This window comes from Rousettus aegyptiacus, unplaced genomic scaffold, assembly GCF_014176215.1.
Source record: "Rousettus aegyptiacus isolate mRouAeg1 unplaced genomic scaffold, mRouAeg1.p scaffold_m13_p_12, whole genome shotgun sequence".
Classification (NCBI taxonomy): Eukaryota; Metazoa; Chordata; class Mammalia; order Chiroptera; family Pteropodidae; genus Rousettus; species Rousettus aegyptiacus.
Window position 1 is genome coordinate 477478 of NW_023416287.1, and position 16056 is coordinate 493533.

At 66.7% G+C, this 16056-nt stretch overlaps 2 protein-coding genes across 3 annotated transcripts; one reads left to right on the forward strand and one right to left on the reverse strand.

Annotated features, from left to right (window-relative positions):
* The first annotated feature begins 121 nt into the window (after positions 1 to 121).
* PTK6 (protein tyrosine kinase 6) lies at positions 122 to 8708 on the forward strand. 2 transcript variants are annotated; one of them, XM_016136114.2, is made up of 8 exons: positions 122 to 787; positions 2299 to 2420; positions 2703 to 2863; positions 3445 to 3598; positions 4180 to 4341; positions 5333 to 5514; positions 6772 to 6925; positions 7187 to 8708. In XM_016136114.2, exons 1-8 carry the CDS (start codon positions 558 to 560, stop codon positions 7372 to 7374), a joined length of 1353 nt encoding a protein of 450 aa, XP_015991600.1. In that variant the 5' UTR covers positions 122 to 557; the 3' UTR covers positions 7375 to 8708. The 2 variants fall into 2 exon arrangements, with proteins under 2 accessions (XP_015991600.1, XP_036085059.1); XM_036229166.1 differs by having other exon boundaries at positions 2299 to 2863.
* Positions 8709 to 8840: 132 nt separating this feature from the next.
* PPDPF (pancreatic progenitor cell differentiation and proliferation factor) lies at positions 8841 to 10325 on the reverse strand. Its single transcript, XM_016136113.2, has 5 exons — positions 10173 to 10325; positions 9686 to 9766; positions 9472 to 9549; positions 9288 to 9384; positions 8841 to 9210 (listed from the first exon to the last, which is right to left on the reverse strand). Exons 2-5 carry the CDS (start codon positions 9738 to 9740, stop codon positions 9093 to 9095), a joined length of 348 nt encoding a protein of 115 aa, XP_015991599.1. The 5' UTR covers positions 9741 to 9766; positions 10173 to 10325; the 3' UTR covers positions 8841 to 9092.
* Positions 10326 to 16056: the final 5731 nt, after the last annotated feature.

Here is a 16056-nt window from a genome sequence, read left to right on the forward strand (position 1 = left end):
CCGGTGTTTGGGACCCTACGGCCACCGCAGCCCTGGGTGGGCAGGGCGTGGGTGGGGTGGCCTTGCGGGGAGAAGGGGGTGCTGGGACCGGAGCAAGAGGCAGCACCCGCCGGGGCTTCCAGCAGCTGCTGCCGAGGGCCTGCTGCCCCTGTGGCCTGGTTTGGTCCCCGGAGGTTTGGGAAGGGAGTGACTGGTCCGTGAGCCTTGGTCCCTCCCAGTCCCCTCTCGCTCCAAGACTCAGACCCCAGGAGGGCTCTGTCTGACTGGTCACTCTGCCCTCCCTCGCCCCGGCTCAGGTCCGGCCATGCGGTCACTTGGCGGGTGGGCAGGAACGCCACTCGCGCTGGCGGCCCCTGCCACGTGGGAGGATAGGCGGGGGCTGCCCGGCCCTCGGGTGGAGCCCAGGGTGCTGAGGAGGCGCCTGGCCCAGGCAAGTGGGCCAGCGCCTCAGCTGGGTGGGGTGGCCGGTTGGGTTGGCCCTGCCCACTTCAGTGCTCACAGCCGGCCCAGTGACGGGTGGCCAGGCCAGGTGGCCTGGTCCTGCTGCCGCAGTGGCCATGGTGTCCCGGGGCCAGGTACACCTGGGCCCCAGGTACGTGGGCCTCTGGGACTTCGAGGCCCGTACAGCCGAGGAGCTGAGCTTCCGGGCGGGGGACACCTTCCACGTGGCCAGGAAGGAGGATGAGTGGTGGTGGGCCACGCGGCTGGACGCAGCGGGCAGGGCCCTGGCCGAGGGCTACGTGCCCCACAACTACCTGGCTGAGAAGGAGACGGTGGAGTCTGAGCCGTGAGTGACCCTGCGTCCTCTCCACGGCCCCCCCTACCCTGCTGCCCCTCAGGAGCTGGGGGCGGGGTTTGCAGAGAGACAGCCCTGCACTGCTGGGTGGGCTCGTGGGGGGCAGGGGTGCTGGCTGGCCAAGGAGGGCGAGACTCGTGGCTCGGTGGACCTAGTCAGGGCTGGACCCCACCATCTGGTCCCGGGAGAGCTGACGGGGCTTTGCTGGGCGACATCTGGGCCTGGGGCAGCGAGGTGTGTGGCCCTCCCCCGTGGTCACTTCATGGCTCCAGGACCCAGACAGGGCAGAAAAGGCCGCAGTGGGCTTCCGTGAGGCTGACAGGGTCTGTGTGGGAGTTCGGGGCGGAGACAGGGCCTTTTGGGGAGCAGGCTTCACTCACCTTTCAAACAACCGAAACCAGATGCATGACCTAGTTAGGAGGAGGAGGCCATGGCAACATGCCCGCCTGGGGCGTAGGCTTCCGGCTTCGCTCCCTGCACGCTCACGGCTGCCGCGTCCCCGGCAAGGGGGCTCCATCCAGGAGGCGGCGGCAGCCCCTGGGCACTGCCCAAGGATGCCCGAAGCGCCACGGGCAGCCTGCTGTGGGCACATCCGCAGCGGCCTGAGGTGGCTCCTCTGAGCTCCGGTGCGGGGGTCAGGGGGGGCTCCTCTGGAGCCCACCTGTGCTCCCGATCCCCGTGTCCCCCTCACCATTCACCCGCCTTGACTGAGCACCCGCTGGGTGCCGTTCCCGCCCGCTGAAGGGAGCTGAGCAGGAAGCAAGCTCGGCAGGAAATAGGACGGCTTCAGAAGCCAGGCTCCCACGATGGGCATGACGCGGGGGCGGGGGGAGGCATGGCTGGAGGGGAGGCCCTGAGAACCAGCAATTTTGAGAAGCGGGAAGGAGGCAGGGCGGATGGGCGCGTGACAGGGTCCGAGGTGTGCAGGGTCGGTCTGGAGTGGGTGTGGATCCACAGCGCCTGAGGGACTTGGGGGACCAGGGGCAGCGTGGCTGGCAGCAGAGGTCGGCTGGGGCGCTCGCAGGTTCCCCGGTGCCGCCCGGAGCCCAGGCCCTGCCCGCGCCTGGGGCTGGCCAGTGGTGGGGGTGCGTGTGTACACGTGGCTGCCGACGTGTGTGTTCGGTGAGGCACACGTGTGTGCAGCCTGCTGCTCGACACCCCATCCCAGGTCCCCTGGCGCCGGAGCAGTGTGTCTGTGGCCCGGGCCATAGAAGGTGGTCACAGAATCACAGGACAATGTGGCCCATGGGATGAACAACATGTCCCTGGCACTGGGTGGCTCCGACCCCATCAACAGGGTGGGGCGACCCCTTACGGGTCACTGGGGCCTTTCCTGGTGCCCAGAACCAGCGACCTGGGACGCTCGGGGTGTATGGTGGGCGAGGAGGGGCCTGGGTCGCGGACAGCGTCAGAGGGCAGCTGCGGGTCGGGGCTGGGAGCCTGAGGAGGCGGAGGGTCGCCGCGGGGTCGGCACAGGGTCAGTGTGGGCTCCGGCTCCCCAGGTGGTTCTTTGGCCGCATCTCCCGCTCGGAGGCCTTGCACCGACTGCAGGCCGCGGGCACGGAGCCCGGGACCTTCCTGATCAGGGCCAGCGAGAAGCCGGGCGCTGACTACGTCCTCTCGGGTGCGTTTCCTCGGTCCCTAACCCTCCCTCTGCGTGCAGGGAGCCTGGCCTCTCTGGCTCGTCCCCTCCCGCTGGCCGCGGTGTCTGGGCCGTCCCCAGGGAACCCCGAGCAGGGTGCAGGCCCGGCCCGGCTGGGCGGCTTGCCACTGGGGGCCCGGGCCTGGGTGTCTCCTTGCCCTGCGGGGCATGCCCTCTCACGCCCCCTCACCTTCTCCCGGCTCTTCTCTGGGGGGCGGGGCCCAGGGGCGCACACGCCTGTTCACGCGTGGCCCCCCACTCCAGTGCGGGACAGGCAGACCGTGAGGCACTACAGGATCTGGCGGCAGGCGGGCCGGCTGCACCTCAGCGATGCTGCGTCCTTCCCCAGCCTGCCCGAGCTCGTGGACCATCACCGGACCTGCAGCCTGTCCCACGGCCTGCGGCTCACCCTGCCCTGCTGGAAGGTGGGGCCGCCCCCCACCCCGCCTGCCGCAGCCCTGCCCCCCGACGGCCCTCTCTGCATGATGACACAGACCCCCGGGGTCACACAGGGTGGGCGGGCGTCATGACGGGCCGACCGGCTGCAATGGACCCCAAGGGACGCTGGCTGGTCCCGTGGAGCTGGGCAGGGGCCGGAGCCTGGGGTGGGGGCCGTGCCCTCCTCTGCCGCGCCACTCCTGCTCCGTGGCTAGCAGAGGTCACGTTGCTCCTGCCACGTCCCGAGTCTGGGCCTGTGGGAGCCAGGGGACAAGGGCATGTGCCCTGGCCAGCAGCCGGATGGGTTTTCTAAGTGGCACTTGGGCCATTATAACTGGCCCAGAGCAGGCGGTAAGGGTGGCACATGTTTGCAGGACAGGGCAGGGGGCAGACCCTGGGGGAGCCTGGAGTGTGGTCACACTCTGCACTGTGGGACCCTCCAGCGGCCCCGAGATTGGCTCCCCCTGCTGGGCGCGGAGGGAACTCCGCGGGGTGTTCCGCGCGAGGAGCTGGGGTCTCCTGCCGGGGCCCCTGTCAGGGCCCCCACCGCCCTGCCCTGTCCCTGCAGCACGAGCCTGAGCCCCTGCCCCACTGTGCTGACTGGGAGAGGCCCCGGGAGGAGTTCACACTCTGCCGGAAGCTGGGGTCCGGCTACTTCGGGGAGGTCTTCGAAGGGTTCTGGAAGGGCCAGGTCCGCGTGGCCATTAAGGTCATCGCCCGAGGTAAGCGGCCCCGCCCCCAGCCTCGCTCTCTGGGGGCGGGGCCGAGCCAGACCGCGGCCCTGACGACCCCACGTGCCACATGCGGCACCTATAGCAGTATGGCGGTGACGTTTCCCTTTCGATTTCAAACGTTTTTACCTAAATGCACTTATTGTAAGGGAACCTTAAATTCTTAATGTAAACGAAACACCACTAAAATCGCTAGATCACTAGAAATCGGGAAAGGTCGATCTACGATCTCCCTGGGAAGCATCAGGAGCCCTGGCCCCGGGAACATTCTGGGGGTTGTCCCAGCTCCGCATCTGGCTTGGGGGGGTGTTGACCAAATGTGGGTACTGACGGTGTCTGGGGTGCGGTGAGAGCGGGGGCGGAGACAGCAGGTAGGGTGCTGGGGTGTCCTGGGACTAGGTCGTGCCTGCCCTGGCGCCCTGGCACCCTGGCCTCGGGCATCGGGGCGTCCCAGCAGGGCGCCCACACTCACTGAGTGTGGGCGGGTGCTGAGTGTGGGCGGGTGGGGAGGCGGCAGCAGCGCTGCCCCGGCTGAGGACGCCCCCCCCCCCCCCCCCCCCCCCCCGCCCCAGACGACCTGCTGCACCAGCACACCTTCCAGGCGGAGATCCAGGCCATGAAGAAGCTCCGGCACAAGCACATCCTGGCACTGTACGCTGTGGCATCCGTGGGGGACCCTGTGTACATCGTCACGGAGGTCATGGACAAGGGGAGCCTGCTGGAGCTGCTGCGTGGTGAGCGGAGGGCCAGGGGACACGGGCTCGCAGGAGGGAATGGGAGAGACCCACAAAGAAAGCAAGCCCAGGTCGCCCCCACACCACGCGCGGGGCTCTCGATGCCTGTGTCAGGCCTCTCTGTTTACAAGCATCTGTCCACTGCGGGAATGTGAGGAAATCCAGCAAGTACACGGTTCCTGCGCCCGCAGGCGGCAGGCTGTTTTCCCGAGGCGCCGGCGGGGCCGCCCCCGGCTGGCTTCCCCGCGCGCAGGCCTGGCCCCCTCTGCTTTCCTCTGTTCCCAGAAGGGCCGTCCCTCCTTCCAGCAACTGAACGCGCACACGCAGGCACACTCCCCCGCCCCTGCTCACTGCTCCCGTGCAGTCACACGTGTGCGCGCACACACTCCCACGTGGCTCGTTGACTCAAACGCGCCGTCTGTAACAAGCCCCACGCTGTGACAGCCTGAGCAGGCGGCAGCTGCAGCCCGCGTCAGAGGTGCCGGAAGGCGAGGAGGTGCTTCGCGGGATAAGTGGCCTCTGCTGCGCGACGTGCATCCGGAAATTTATTTTCATGTATCAATGTTTGCAAAACTCAGAATATAAAGTTGCTGACGGATGCTGGATCGCTGCGAGCAGCGTCGCACGTCGCCGACTTCCTGGGACGTGAGCACAAGCCTGCACACTCCCACGCGGGTGTGCTGTGTCCACGCGGCCGGGGGGCTGCTGCACCTTTTCGGGGTTTTTCCTGCAGGCGACGCTGTGATGCGCATCGTGGCGCTCACGTCTGAGTTCTCATCGCTGTAGTGTGGGCTCCCAGGAGGGCACCGCATTTGGGCTGACTCAGGACGACCTCCCAGAAGGGTCGCGGCGGGCTCACTCTCCCAGTTTCAGTCAGGCCACCTGCCCTTTGCCCCAGCCCCTCCCCGGAGCCCAGGAGTCAGCAGAGCGTGTGGCAGAGGGGCCGTGGCCTCAGCGGGCTCCGCTGACCCTGGCCTCTTTGCCTGCGCAGACTCTGATGAGAAAGCCCTGCCCGTCTCTGAGCTGGTGGACATCGCGTCTCAGGTGGCCGAGGGCATGTGCTACCTGGAATCTCAGAATTACATCCACCGGGACCTGGCCGCCAGGAACATCCTGGTGGGGGAGAACAACATCTGTAAAGTGGGGGACTTCGGGCTGGCCAGGCTCATCAAGGTAAGGCCCGCGGAAGGTGGGCGCGTCCTCCTCTGTGCTCAGAGCTGGGGATTCCTGGGGTCTCCCCCAGCAGCGACAGGGAGCTGAGGGCTCTGGCTCTGGTCGGTGGGATACAGGGCCGTGGAGCCAGAGCCTCGACCTACAGAGCAGTTGGGGGGCTGCTGGAAGGACCTTTCAGAGCTCGCGGGGCGGTGGGGGAACCACAGGTGGAAAGGGAGGGGCCCGGGGCCTCTGCCAAGGGGGCGGGCGGGTGTCCAGGGAGGAGCAGGGGCCCAGCCCTCATTCGCCCATTGGGTGTCCCCGCCCCACTTCTCGCGGTCGGCCAGGGGGAGGCTGGGCGTGGTTTGTGAGCTCAGGGCAAACATCTCCCCACAACGACTTCCCCTCGGAAGGTGAAAGACAAATGCAGCCGGTGTGCAGCGGGCGCCCGGCCCCGCCCGCGGCCCCTCCCTCCCCGATACTCAGACCCGAGCCCGCAGCGTGCACAGCCCACATCCGAAAGGGCTCCAGAGCACCATAGCCACACCTTCGAGGCCTGACGGCGACTCCTCGGAGGCATCACGGGCCCTCAGAGCTGTTTCCAGATTTTTTCAAATGCCGTGAATGTTTGGCGACCCACGCCTCGCAACTGCTAGACTGCCTGCTGCCTTCTCAAAACTCACTTTTTGAGAAACTCCCTCCTTTCCTGAAGCCTTAGCTCCGAGTTCCACTTTGCCCACCCCCGAGGCGGGGCCTGTCGGCAGGTGTGCGGGGCCTGGCAGCAGTGGGCGGGGCTTGTTGCCGCGACCGCGATGGCTAGCGTCCAGGTCCCTTCGCTGGCCTGCGTGATGCTCTGATGGCGTAGCTCTTTCCTCATTGTAAGCTGGAGGTTTCTGGAAAGAGACATTTCCCTCATCCGCTCGGTGGCCGGCAGTGGGGCGGGTCACCCGAGAAGGCTCAGCGTGACTGTCCGCTGGCGGCCGGCCATCAGCCTTCCTTTGGCATCTCTGCGAACTCCTGAGTCTGAACGGACTGCGGGCTCCACCACGCGGGCTCCTCTGTCCTGACCCCGCCTTCCCAGCTCCGGCCACCCTCCCGTCCCCCTTCACACCCACACGGCGGGGCCTGCCGTCTTCCCCTAGTGGTGACGTGCGGCCTGCTCATGCCAGTGCTCACAGGCTCCGCGCGGGGGCGCCGCACACCTGCCCGCTGCACCTGGTCCCCCGCCTGTCGGTGCCGAGGGACCGGGTGGTCCCCACAGCGCATGTCTGATTGCAGGAGGACGTCTACCTTTCCCGTGACCGCAACGTCCCCTACAAGTGGACCGCCCCCGAGGCGCTCTCCCGGGGGCAATACTCCATCAAATCAGACATCTGGTCCTTCGGCGTGCTCCTGCATGAGATATTCAGCAGGGGTCAGACGCCCTATCCAGGTACCGGGCCCCCAGGGTCCCGGGCTGCAGGCAGGGTGGGAAGGGCCGTCGCCTGGACACCATTCTGGGGGCCCGCGCTGTTCAGGGGCGGGAATCAGAGATGAGCGCAGGTGCGATGTGGAGCGTGAGCGCGCGCGTGCGCGACCATAAGCTTCCTGGGAAGGGCGGCAGGAAATGGGGTGTGACTTTCAGAGGGCGGGGCGGGACAGGGCAGGTGGCCACTGGCCCGGCCCCGGCAGCCTCCTGTCCTGCTCCCCACAGGCATGTCCAACCACGAGGCCTTCCTGCGGGTGGACGCGGGCTACCGCATGCCCTGCCCGCAGGGGTGCCCGCCCACGGCACACCGGCTGATGCTCTGGTGCTGGCACAAGGACCCTGAGCAGAGGCCCAGCTTCCAGGCTCTGCGGGAGAAGCTCTCCAGCTCCAGCAGGTACGAGAGCCCGCTCTGAGCACCGGCCTCCCTGCCGCCGCCTCAGGGCTGGCAACAAGGGGCCCACAGCTCTTCCGAGCCCTGCGGGATGCTGGACAGGGAAGGAGCCCTCTGCGGTCTGGGGGCCGAGGCCGCCGCCACCCCTTCCGAGACTCCAGCTCCTGGCAAGTGCTGGGCCTCCACAGCCCACGCCAACTCTGGAAGCCTCCAGGAGTGGACAATCCCTGGCACTGACCGAAGCCCACTGGCTCAGGCGGGCCCAGGGCCAGGCCTCCCCGGGCAGTGGGGCCCTCAGCTTCGGCTGTGCTCTCCCTTTGCCACCTGGCCCCTGCTGCCCCTAGGTCCCCCAGCAATCTATAGATGGGGTGGGGCCCTGCTGTCTGCTACCCTGTGCCAGGCAACTGCCTGTCTTCTGCCATGGCCACCAGGAGGATCTGGGGGCTCTGCCTGAACGTTGGCCAGAAAGACTGGCTGTGGCCCAGGCTGTCCTTAGGGACACCTCCCCATCCCACATCCATCTGAGCAGGTGGGAACAAGGGCCCAGCCTCCCGGGCCTGGGACCACAAGGCAGGGGACAGGGCTGCCCTGGCCCACCCACCCGCCTGGACAGAAGGTTCGTAGAACACAGGCTGCCACCCAGGGCCACGAACCTCACAGGTGCCTTAGAATAAACTCATGCAGCCATCTATAGCACAGGATGAGGGGAACAGGAAAGGAAGACTCCCTCGGGGGAAACCTGAACCCCACCCAGTGGCCAGTGGAAGCTGCTCCTCTCCAAGTCCCCCACCTCATGGCAGGCTGCCCTCTCCTGGAGCAGCCAACAGACATGGGTCAGTATCCTGGCCCCTGGGGAATGTGGACACGAGGCAGGAAGGTGACGCGCCACCCTCCCCAGCTCCCCGAGTTGGACTTTGCCCCAAGCCGGGCTGTGGTGAGAACGCAGCCATGGAGCACCCCACGCTCACGCCTCAGTCTGAAGTTTTGGGTGCCTGACACCATGCACAGGTCAGGCCCAGAGTGTACCCTACAGGGGGGCTAGAGAAGGTGACACCTTCTGGGAGGGCACCTCGGGCAACAGCTGGTCTTGTCCCTTCCCCTCCCTCCCTAGTTATTGGGGGCCTCTTCAGGTCTTGCAGAGGGTACTGGGTCCCTCCAGCCGATGGCTCCCAAGCCTACAGCCAAAGGCGCAGCCTCCCCAGTGGCCCTGGGGCCAGAAGCTGAGTCCCCTGGAGGCCCTAACCTCAAGACCCTGTCCATCTCCTGGGCTGCCACCTTGCTCCTTCTCAGATAGAGAGCTCCACGCTTCAGAGCAGCTTGGGGAGGGAGGATCTGGGCCAGGCCTCAGAAGTAGCTCCCCCAGCAAGCTCCAGGAAGGCCTGGGGACAGCATCAACTCCCCACCCCCACTGGGAGGTAAGGCGGTCGAGTGCAGGTGTTCAGTGCCTTCTACACGCCTCAGGACACAGCTCACACGCACCATCGGGGCTGCTGGCCGCTTGTTTATTTTCCGCTGGTGCAAGGCACACACGGTCATGGGTGGCAGGAAGGCTCGCGTGTGGCCAGGACAGGAAAGAGTGACACACTCAGGTTCCTTGTTGGTGTTTCGCTGTTTTGATATTAAAGAACCCAACTGCTTCTGTTGGCTGCAGCCTGCCTAGTCTATGGGGTGGGGTGGGGTGGGGGAAGGGGCTCGAAAGAGCCCAGCGCCTCTGGAAGTCTGGTGGCTCATGGTAGCCATTCAGGACGGGGGCCCGGGGTTGGTGGTGCTGGGCTGGCCACCCGGCTGCTTCCTCGTGGCTTCCTGAGCCAGGTCACAGGTGATCATGCTGCTGCTGGAGGCCTGGGGAGATGGTGAGCTGCGAAGAGAGCGTGTGGTCAGAAGCCATCCCCACCTGCCCCCGCCTCCCACCGGCCCCCAGGGAGGTGGACTCACTGCTCCGGAGACTCCAACACTGTGGCCATGAAGGGGAGAGTGGACTTCCCAAAAAAGAAGCTTGCCCACCAGTGACCGGGGTCGGCCTTGGGGAGACCTGAGAGAAGCCAAGCGGGGTCATGGTGCTGCTGTCCACTCCTGGGGCGACCCCCAGACGCCAGAGGCAGAGGGGAGGGGGACTCACCGGGGTGGTGGGGGATGGCTTCCCCGGGGCACTCGGCACTTCCACAGGAGCTGTTACTGGAGGTGGAACCCAGGCGGCCTGGAGAGGAGAGGCGGGTCAGCTCCAGCCGGGCCCACTGCCCACTCAGCAGTTCGCCAGGGGCTGGAGCTGACGCCGCGGCTGGGCGGGGAGCCCCGGTCAGGACCGTCGGGCGGTGGGCAAGGGGCTTGCTTACGCCGGTAGTAGTCGTGGGTGGCCACGAGCGAGCCGCTGGAGGGGATGGCCGCCATGCTCCTGCGTGCGGGCTGCTGGGAACCTGCGCGAATGGAGGTGACCACTGCCGCTGTGGCGAGGCGCTCCTGAGTCGGCCCCGGGGGCCCTCGGGAGGCGCGGCGACGCTGCGTTTGTTTACCGAGCCGAGCGAGGCCCGGGAAGTCACGGGCCGCCCCGGGCTCGCCGCGCGCGGGCGGCTCCAACCAGCCTGAACCGGCCGCGCGGGCGGAACAAAGGCGCTTTGTGCGCGGGGCGGCCGCCCGCGGGTCCAGGAACAAGCCCGGCGCTCAGCGGCCAGCGAGGCCAGCGAGCCCCGGGGGCCGCGAACCCGCCCCGCCCGGCCGCTGTCCCCTCCCGCCCTCGCGTCCGCGCGTCCGCCAGTCGGTCGGCGTGAGCAGCCGTGGCGCACGGGCCCGCTCGGCTCCACTCACGCGCCATCCGGGCCTCACCTCGGCGGCGACCCCTCGCGGGCCTCGGCGCGCGATCACGGGTGGCGGGGACGGGGGCGCTAGGCCACGGAGCCCATTTGCAGAGGGGACCACGGGAGGCCGCTCCGCGACCGCGGGGTGCGCACGCGCGGACGCGCCCGCTTATACGGCGGGGCCGCGCCGCGTCACGGGGGCGGGGAGAGCCGGCCACGCCCAGGTCAGGCCACGCCCCACCACGCGAGGCCACGCCCCTTGGCCCGGTTCAGGCGGACCCGCAGTGGCGGAAGTCTAGCCTCGCAGCGTCAGTCAGCCTGGGAAGCGCGTCCGAGCAGGGCCTGGCCTGGCCTGGGGGGACTGGAGTTGTTAACTGACCCTCCACCCCCGTCGTAGAGCAAGGCCTGTCCCCTCATCCTGGGCCCTGGCCGTCCTTTCAGACCCCGGCCGCAGCTTGTCCACTCCATCTAGACCTGTCCAGCCGCGTGGAGGCGACAGGAGGCTCTGGACCAATGGCCCCTGCACTTGCCCCGCAGAGCCCTGAGCAGAGCGCCGCAGGCCCAGCCTCCGCAGCGCGCCTCTCTGGCCTCCATTCAAGACTCTCTCTCCCACTCAGGACAGATGGAGGCAGCTGCTTGTCCGTGCCCAGCCCTGCGACCAGAGGCGGCCCCCCACAGCACCCCCTCCCTCACCCCCCCTCCCCGCTGTAGGCACTGGGTGGCATCCAGAAGATGCTATGTGCCTTGAGCCCCCCAGCTCAGTATCTGGTCAGCTCAGTCCTTCGGGGACTGCATGGCGGGTGGAAAGCGGGGGGACCCACCCTATCACCCTTGCAGCGCGCGTGGCTCTGCAACCCGCATCCCAGCTCCTCAGCTCCAGCCTGCAACCTCCTGGTGGTCAGGAGGGTCCCCAGAGGTCTGTGGGGCCTTCGGTGGGGGAGCCGCTGGGAAGATCCCACACCCTTCTGCCGGACACTCACACCTTCAACCCCCTCAAGGACCCGTCCAGGATTCCTGGGAGAGCGGGAGGTGCACCGCCGTCCCAGCCCCCCCGCCCACACACTGGGCACGCCAGCTCATGGGGCTTCACGCCAATGCTCAGGCCGGAACCTCACACCGGGTTGGTGCCCCGTGCCAGTTAGATGCAGTCGTTATTTATAGCACCTTTCATGGCCGGAAATAACCCAATCTGCTTACTCATTGGTTAAGCGAAATCTGGGGGAACAGACATTGTATCTATTTTGTCCCCAATGGCTCAAAAGAGCCAGCCACATAGTAGGCATTCAGTAAATGTATTTGAGGAAAGGGTGAATTGTATAATAAAAGATATCCCAGATTTCCAGCATGCAGGACTGAGGTCAAAAAACTCTCTCCCCAAAACACAAGCATAAACCTGGCAAAGCTGTTGGAAGCCGCCACTCAGGGGCTCCAGGATGCAGCCCACGGCACGCGGCAAAAAGAAAGTGTTCACTTGGCAAAAATGCTAAGCTTCAGCATGAAGTGCAAGTCACTCGGCATAAAACACCAGGGATGTGTCCATCGGCATGGGACCGAAACTCGCCTCACACTGACACTGGGGTGACAGAGTTGCTGGCCCGTCCCGACAGGCCCGCGAGCCGCAGTGGGTCGCGGGTCCCATCAGCTGACGGAAAAGGAGCTGCGACAGAGTTCGGCAGCATTCGTGGCAAAAACCCGTTAAGGGAGGGAGAGGAGCGAACAGAGAGCATCCACGAGAGTTTGCAGCCGCGCGCGGCGCCGCCGTGGTGGGGGAAGGCCGGGTCCTCTCCCGGGACGTCTGGCCAACGCCAACCGCGGGTCCTCACCACCGCGATCCGGCAGGAAAAAGAAACGGAACTGTCCCTGCTCGCAGGCCACAGGATGGTCTGGCACCGAGAAAGCCGCGAAGAGGACACATGAATGAATGAGATGAGCGAGATCCAAAGTCAGCACGCGGAAACCCAGCCTCGGCGTGCATGCTGGCGGTTTACAGATGGGGCAGAAATCAAAAAACCACACACACCGTGTCCAGTAGCAGCCCTCCGCCCACGAAGCACGCGCGCATCGACCCAGCGCCACACGGGCGGCATTCGGGTGCCGAAAGTGAAATGCCAACGGAAGCGACCAGAGAGGACCCGAGCGAACGGAAAGGACCCAGCGCGGAAGAGACACCAGCTCCCCCCTCCCAACTCGTGCCGCGATGCAGTGCAGCTCCAACGCACATGCCAGCAAGCGTTTCGAAGACACAGACCAGCAAATCCCAAAGTTATAACGGGAAGAGGGACGACTGTAACAACTAAAACACTTTTGAGGGGTAAGAACTAAGAGAGTCGCCATTCCCACACCTTACCGGGGGAAAATCCCCGTGATGTAAAACTAACCGGAGCGCAGCTCAGTGTTCAAGGGCGCGGTCTCCCTCAGGCCCCATCCTTTCTTCCGCCAGGGTCCAGGGTCCAGCCCCTCGGTCTGGCCGTGTGCGGGGTGCGGGGGCAGGAGCAGGGGCTGCCCTGGGTCTCCGCCAGCCACGGGAGGACATGCCCCCGCAGCCTTCTGCATGTGCTCACCTCTGGGACGCCTGCCTGGTGAGGTCTCCCGCTCGGGAGGCAGGTGGTCCCAGGCGACTGTTCTCGGACATGCCAGGCTCCCTGGGGCAATTCCCCAGAGAGCCTCTGAGCTGGGGTGGGGAGGCCTCTGCACCCCCACTCAGGGCAGGGCCTCGGGAGGGCGGGTCTGCTTCCAGTCAGCCCCAAGGAGGACCCGGCTCCAGCTGGGGAGGGACGTGCTGGCTTGCGAGGGAACACTGGCCGTGGGGGAGGGGCAGCTGGCCCTCCCCTCAGCCTCTGTCCCCACTGCAGTGCCCCGAACCTGGGCTCTCTGGTTGGCCTCCCAGCCAGCAAAGGGCAGATGGTGTGTGTTTTGGAGGAGGCTGAGCACGCCCTTCTTCTGGCCACCAGAGCCGGCTAGACCCCTCCCCCAGTGTCCCCTCTGCCCCCTGGAAGCAGGTGGGCACTGGGCCGGGCAGGGCAGAGGCCAAGCCCTGGCGTTGGCAGGCCACTGGGCTCCCAAGCACAGGTGCCGCCCCTGGGCTGCTGGGGTGCGCGGGCCTCGGGGGAGGAGCCTGCAGTGCCGCCTGTGTCCTCACCATGGCAACGGCTCCCTGCTGCTGCTGCAGGTACCAGGCGGCCCCAGAGTTTCTATGGCCCCAGTTCCCCAGGGAGGAGGAGCGAGCAGGCCAGGCTGCCCGTCCCCCACCCGGAGGGGCCGCGACCCCCACTCTGGGGGGAGCTTGGCAGCCAAGAGCCCCTTCCTGGCATGGAGGACACTTCCTTTACCGCTCACGGGCAGCTCAGTGCTCTGGGTGTTGGGCCCAGAGAGCTGGGGACGTGGCGCTTGTCCCCAAGGGTGCTGCTGCCCCAGGTGGGCAGGGAGACAGGACGCGTCGACCAGGCCCAGAGGGGTGTGCACCCACGCCCTGGGGTCAGAGGGCAGTCCTCAGTCCTTGGCCCGAGGCCCGGGGTCGAGGTCATTCTGAGACGCCCGAAGTCGGAGAGCACTCTCAGCCCTTCCCCTGCCCTGTCCTGTCCTGCGGCCCAGTGACAGCCGTCTGGGTTGCCAGCCCCACCTGCCGGCCTGGCCCTCACAGGAAGGCACATGCACAGGTGGTTAGTTATGCATTCCCAGGTTATTCTTAACAGCAGTGACGTCACCAGCAGCCAATGGGAGGCAGGTTTATTTCCAGGGCTGACAGCTTGAGAACGGTTAATTTTAGCTGGATCTTCTTTCCTCGGGCTCCAAACCCCAGCCAGCCAAAGAGGGGGCTGCCCGTGTCTCCCCAACTACTCTTTGGCTGGGACTGGGGGCCGAGGGAGGGGGCCGTACCCCTCCTCCTGCCCCACTCACCAGAAGGTGAGCTATGAGGCTGCGGCAGCCTGGTTGGCTGAAGCCCCCTCCTTGCCTGCACCCCGCTCCTGGCTGCTGTGGGGTCACTGTGACCAGTGGCTCAGATGTGAGAGGGGGGAGGGGCACGCCTGACCTGGGGGGAGGGCAGGCAGCACAGGTGCCCCCGGGGGGCTTCTGTTGGGCAGTCCGGCTCAGGCCTCCAGAGCGCACTGAGCTCTGCCCTCCTTGCCCTGTGACCCTGGGCCCTGTGCTTTGCCTCTGCCCAGGCGGCTCTCGGTCCACGGGTCCTGGGGCAGCGCCGCCTGGGACGGGCGAACCGGCAGGGCTCGGCAGCTGTGACTGTTCGGCGGGTCATGCAGCATTCATTAGCGCTTGGTACTTAGTGGTTGTCCAGTAGTCAGCAGGCCGCGAGTGCGGTTCAGCATTTGGTGGTCATCGGTGCCGTTGGGCAGCCACCCGGCGTCATCGGCAGTGGGGAGCACTGCGCACTGCGGGGTGGTCGGCGGCCACTCACTCGACTTCGGAGCTGGGCAGCCGTTGGGCACTGTCGGCATGCCACTCGGAGCACGCACCTCACTTAGTCTCCCCTCCCGTGTGGCCTGAGCACAGGTCCCCGGGCCCTGCGGGGCAGCCCGGCTGCGAAGACAGGCACACCCTGGGGACACGGGCCCTCTGGAGAAGCCACCCGAGATCCCACGCCAGGGTCAGTGTGCTGGCCCGTCGGGAGGACGCTGCATTCCCCCGGCCGCAGCCACTGTCCTGGGCGGCACGGCCTTTAGCACAGGTCAGGCCTGGCACCGGGGCCCAGGGCAGTTTGGCTCCTGCCAGCTCCCGGCTGCGGGTCAGCCAGCAGTGGAGGGCGGGCTCAGGCCTCGCCATGGGGGTATCTGCCACACACCATCTGAGGCCGGCCAGGGTCCTGGGCACTTGCAGTCTCTTGGGGGAAGTCGGGGTGGGCGTCCCCAGGGACCCTGGCCTCCTGCCCCTTGGCCTGGCCCATCCCAATCTCGGCCCATCCCGGAGTCTCCCAAACCCTGTGTAACCTTCAGGCAGGAGGGGACGCATTAAATATAGAGACCGGCGGGGCGGGGCGGCCTCCTCGCCAGGCGTTTATTTTTACTTCCTGGCTCCCGCCCGTGGTGTCAGCGGCACTGGAAAGTGCTGGGTCACCCAGGGGCCCCCGCCACAGCCCGGATGGTGGGCCCGACCCTCCCGAGACACCCCTCCCACGAGCCTCGGAGCCCTGCTTGGGCTCCCCTTTACTTCCCGGCCTACTGGGAGGTCCTATGTTGGAGGTCCCCGCTGGATTGCCCTGGAGGAGGGGATGGCTTCTCAAGACCCTGCCCAACCTTCTCCCAGACTGCACTGTGAATGAGACGTGCCTGTCCTCTGGGTCCAGCAGGGGGGACGATGTGTGAACTTGGACAGCCAGGAAGGCGGTCCTGGGAGACCCGTAACCTTGGTCTCCCCGCCACACAGGCTGCCTAGTCCCCTGCTTAAAGCCCGCTTTGGCCGCTCCCCTGGTCTGCCCTGGACCCTCAGGCACCCCCCACTTCCTACAGAATGGGGCCGCCTGGGGCTTGGCACTCTGACCCCCCCCCCCGGGGCCCAGAAAGAGGGGGCCACAGCCTGGGCCTCCGTTTGGGAGTTGCTTGTTGCCTCGCCGAGCTCCATGTCCCTGGGGAGCCCTGTCCCCGCGTTCACACCAGGGCAGCCCTTGAAGATGTATGTGTGTGTGGGGGGGGGGGCTCGGGGCAGACTGAGTGTCTCCATGCCCAGAAGGGCCCTGGGGTGGAAAACAGTCTTTTTCAGGGGCCTCGGAAGGAGGGACTGTTGAGGAACCTCGGGCCACTGAGCCAAGCTGCGGGGACCTGGAGGCCACTGTTCCCAGGCCACACCGTCGGGCCAGGTGGGGCGGGACCTGCTGAGGTGAGCCCATGCCAAGGCACACGAGGTCAGGGGTCCTGGCAACAAGCTGAGTTCCAGGTCCCCTCAGGAGGGTCCCCTGCCTTGTA

Bases quoted from the DNA above. Each gene is read 5' to 3' on its own strand.
- PTK6 (XM_036229166.1), top strand. From the start codon at position 558: ATGGTGTCCCGGGGCCAGGTACACCTGGGCCCCAGGTACGTGGGCCTC. The intron at 2,864-3,444 runs GTGGGGCCGCCC...CTGTCCCTGCAG, and splicing joins TCACCCTGCCCTGCTGGAAG to CACGAGCCTGAGCCCCTGCC. The intron at 4,342-5,332 runs GTGAGCGGAGGG...TTGCCTGCGCAG, and splicing joins CCTGCTGGAGCTGCTGCGTG to ACTCTGATGAGAAAGCCCTG.
- PPDPF (XM_016136113.2), bottom strand. From the start codon at position 9,740: ATGGCGGCCATCCCCTCCAGCGGCTCGCTCGTGGCCACCCACGACTAC. The intron at 9,385-9,471 runs GTGAGTCCCCCT...GGCTTCTCTCAG, and splicing joins AGCCATCCCCCACCACCCCG to GTCTCCCCAAGGCCGACCCC. The intron at 9,211-9,287 runs GTGAGTCCACCT...CTCTCTTCGCAG, and splicing joins GTGTTGGAGTCTCCGGAGCA to CTCACCATCTCCCCAGGCCT.